This window comes from Eimeria tenella, genomic scaffold (genome assembly GCF_000499545.2).
Source record: "Eimeria tenella Houghton genomic scaffold, Eth_scaff26, whole genome shotgun sequence".
Taxonomy (NCBI): Eukaryota; Apicomplexa; class Conoidasida; order Eucoccidiorida; family Eimeriidae; genus Eimeria; species Eimeria tenella.
The window spans coordinates 15,896-19,700 of record NW_013542471.1 but is presented as its reverse complement, the minus strand read 5'-3'; the positions used below and the strand labels follow the sequence as shown (position 1 = coordinate 19,700).

At 62.3% G+C, this 3,805-nt stretch overlaps 1 protein-coding gene across 1 annotated transcript in view; it reads right to left on the bottom strand.

Moving 5' to 3' along the window:
* Positions 1-1,408: 1,408 nt before the first annotated feature.
* ETH_00024260 (uncharacterized protein) overlaps positions 1,409-3,805 on the bottom strand; it is a gene marked incomplete at both ends in the record, with an annotated part of 3,286 nt that continues 889 nt past the window's right edge. The window contains 2 exons of the mRNA XM_013375183.1: positions 1,409-2,336; positions 2,438-2,667. Of these exons, the coding sequence (XP_013230637.1) occupies positions 1,409-2,336; positions 2,438-2,667 (1,158 nt within the window). The remainder of the gene's footprint in view (positions 2,337-2,437; positions 2,668-3,805) is intronic.

Sequence of the window (3,805 nt, the reverse complement as noted above, 5' to 3'; positions counted from 1 at the left end):
CTGCTGCTGCTGCTGTTGCTGCTGCTTTTTCGATTTCCGTGCCAGCTGCAAATGCTGCCAAACAGCAACATCTCATTTGCTGCTGTCTGTATACCTGCCAGGCGCTGCTGCTCCTCCTTGCTGCCCCAGGGGCCCCCTTGGGGGCCCCTGGGGACCCCTGGGGGGCCCCTAAAGGCCCTAAAGGCCCTCAAGGGGCCCCTGAGGGCCCCTTGGGACCCCCAGGGGGCCCCCTTAGGGTAGCGCGTCGCGGGGAAATAGAAGCCGATTATAAGTGAGAAATAAAAGTTGTCAAAAGAAATAAATAAATTCGAAGCAATGAGCACTTAAAAACAGGAACTGCAGCAGCAGCAGCAGCTCCCTAGGGGCCCCCAAGAGCACAAGTGGGGCCCCCCTGGGCCCCCCGAGGGGCTTGCTGGGGGCCCCCGGGGGGCCCTCTGGCGCTGTCGGGGGGGCCCCGGGGGCCCCCCAAATGATTTTCTGGGGCCCCCAAGGGGCTCCCCAGGGGTTACATGGGGGGCCCCAAGGGGGCGCCCCCAGGGGCTTCCTGGGGGCCCCCAAGGGGCCCCCAAGAGGCTTCCTGGGGCCCCAAGGGGCCCCCAAAAGTCGCCCCCAAGGGGCCCCCTAGGGGCCCCCTAGGGGCCCCCAAGGGTCCTCAGAAAGCCTCGAAGTTAATTACTTAATGATTTAATGATTTAATGATTTAATATTTATAAATTTGGAATGAAGTGCGAAAGGGTTTGTGGGGTGCAGGTGAGCTGTCTGTACACCTGAAGAGCATCCACGTCCCGTCAAAAGTAATTCTCTCATTCCTTCCCAATTAGCCAACCAGCTAGCTCGCTAGCTAGCTAGCTAGCTGGCTGGTTGGCTAGCTAGCTAGCTAGCTAGCTAGCTAGCTAGCCAATTAGCCAACCAGCCAACCAGCCAGCTAGCTAGCTGGCTATCCAAGGGGTACCCGCTCCCTCCCTCGGCCCCCCACTCCGCCCTCACCCCCCCTCCCGGCCAGCCAGCTAGCCAGCTAGCTGGCTAGCTAGCTAGCTAGCTAGCCAGCGTCGTTGAAGTCGGGGGAAGAGTAGTCGAGTTAGTTTTGCCGCTGCCTCCGAACTTCACTAGAGAAGCCGGCGAGGGCCCCCAAGGGGCCCCAGGAGCAGCAGAAGAGCTGCTCGCGCCGCAGCGCGAGGCACCAGCTAGCCAGCTAGCTAGCCAGGCAGGTAGCCAGCTAGCTAGCCAGGCAGGTAGGGAGCTAGCTAGCCAGGCAGGTAGGGAGCTAGCTAGCCAGGCAGGTAGCGAGCTAGCTAGCCAGGCAAGTAGCGAGCTAGCTAGCCAGGCAAGTAGCGAGCTAGCTAGCCAGGCAAGTAGCGAGCTAGCTAGCCAGGCAGGTAGGGAGCTAGCTAGCCAGGGCGGCAGCCCGTCAAATGTCCTCGTCGAACTCCGGGGAGTAGCAGCTGAGGCGCCGCTGCTGGTGGCGCAGGAGCTCGTTGCAGAAGCCGGCGAGGGCCCCCAAAAGGGCCCCCGGCGGGAGACAGAGCAGCTGCTCGCGCTGCAGCGCGAGGCGCAGCTGGTAAAGAGTCTCGTCGGGGAGGTCGAGGAGCCCGAAGAGCCCGCCAAAGAGCCCGCCGAGGGCGAGGGCGAAGAGCAGCACGAGCTGCGCCTGCTGCGGCGACTGCAGCAGCGGCGGCGCGGCGGCGGGCTGGCAGCAGGCGAAGCAGCAGTTGACGACGTCGACGAGGGAAAAGGCCAGCGCGAAGGCCACGGACACGCCGAGCGCCGTGTAGGCGGGGACCTTGAGCAGCGGGTGCAGCCCGAGGAACCAGTTGCGGCGCAGCAGCAGACAGAGCAGCCCGGAGGCGAGCACGAGCGCGGCGAACAGCGCCAGCTGCTGCTTCCGCGGGCCGCCGCCGGTGGCCTGGATGCGCCACAGCAGCACGGCGCCGACGGCGACGAACACGAGGCCCAGGTAGGCGGCGAAGAGCGCCGAGGCCGAGAGTTCCACCAGCGTGCAGTTCACCACCACGGCGCACGCCGCGCCCAGCAACGCGCCCACCAGCGCGCTCAGGCTGCCTTTCCACGCCAGTTCTTTGTTCATTTCCGCGCGAAACGCGCGGAACCACGTCCACTCCGCGCTTCCCGCCGCCAGATCCACCCGCGAGCCGCCCGCGCGCCCGCCCGCGCCGCCGTACGTACACCCCGCGCCCGCGCCCGCCTTCCCCGCGAAACCCGCCATTCTCCGCCCGATCTCGCCGCCGCCTGCCCTTCTTTCTTCTTTTCCCAGACGCAGCGCCCGGGACCGCCCCAAACGCGTAAAGCCCCAACCCCAGATCGCACCGCGCCGCCGCACGCTGCACTGCCGCCGCCCTCCCGCGCTCCCACGCAACGAACTCCACGCCTTCTTTCGACTCCACGAAGCGTTTTCACCCAAATTGCACACTCTCCGCCGCACTTTCTGACCGCGCCGCCTCCAGCAGCAGCAGCAGCAGCGCCAGCGCCAGCGCCAGCCGCGGCGGCGGCAGCTGGTGCTGCTGCGCCGCCAGCAGCGGCCTCGAACTGCTGCAGCGCCGCTCCCCGCCGCTGCTGCCGCCGCGCCCTTTCCCTTTCCCTCCTTTCCGAATCCACAGCGCCCCAAAGCTTCCCTCCAAGCGTTCTCCACTCCTGCTGCTGCTCCTGCTGCTGCTGCAGCGCAGCAGCAGCCACCCGTGACCACCAGCAGCAGTTAACCAAAGAACTGAACAGCTTCGGCAACTTCCGAATGCCAAGTACATGCTTTTTCCTTCGCAGCTGCTTCCGTAAAACTTCAACTAATTTTAAACTCGAAATTAATTCCTCTTGAACTCCAGAAAACTATCCAGCTATTCCTTCTGCAACTCCCAGCACCACTCAGCCACTCACCAGCAGCAGCAGCGCTGTGTACGCAGCAGCAGCAGCTCTACACACGCAGCACCTCTTATAGACGCAGCAGCAGCTCTACACACGCTTATAGCAGCAGCAGCAGCTCTACACACGCAGCACCTCTTATAGACGCAGCAGCAGCAGCTCTTATAGAAGCAGCAGCAGCAGCTCCTATAGAAGCAGCAGCAGCAGCAGCAGCAGCAGCACTGTACAGGCAGCAGCACTAGCTCTTATAGATGCAGCACCAGCGGCACTCTACAGGCAGCAGCAGCAGCAGCAGCAGTGAACAGGCAGAAGCAGCAGCAGTGTACAGGCAGCAGCAGCAGCAGTGTACAGGCAGCAGCAGCAGCAGTGTACAGGCAGCAGCAGCAGCCCTCATAGAAGCAGCAGCATCAGCACTGTACAGGCAGCAACAGTAGCTCTTATAGAAGCAGCAGCAGCAGCTCGTATTAGGACAAAAGGAGCTCTTCCAGAAGCAGCAGCAGCAGCACTTATAGGGGCAGCAGCAGCTTCTCTAGAGGCAGCAGCAGCAGCTTTCATAGCAGCAGCAGCTTGTCTACAGGCAGCAGCAGCAGCTTGTATAGAGGGAGCAGCAGCAGCTTTTGTAGAGGCAGCAGCAGCAGCTTTTGTAGAAGCAGCTGCAACGAGGGAGGCCCCTGCTGCTGGGGGGCCCCAGTAGCTTTTTGCTGCCGCTGCAGCAGCTGTTGCTGCAGCAGCTGCTGCAGCGCCGCAGCAAGCAGAAGCAGCAAATAGGGAACAGCAGCAGCAAATTAATTGTTTTTGGATGCGAAAGTAGAAAAGATTAGCAGCAACATGTTTGCTTTCAAACAAAGGCAGCAAATTGAGCCCTTTCAGTAAGGGGAAAACAGCAGCAAGGTGGCCTCCTAAAGCCCAAACTTGCGCAGCAGCTGCTGCAGCAGCT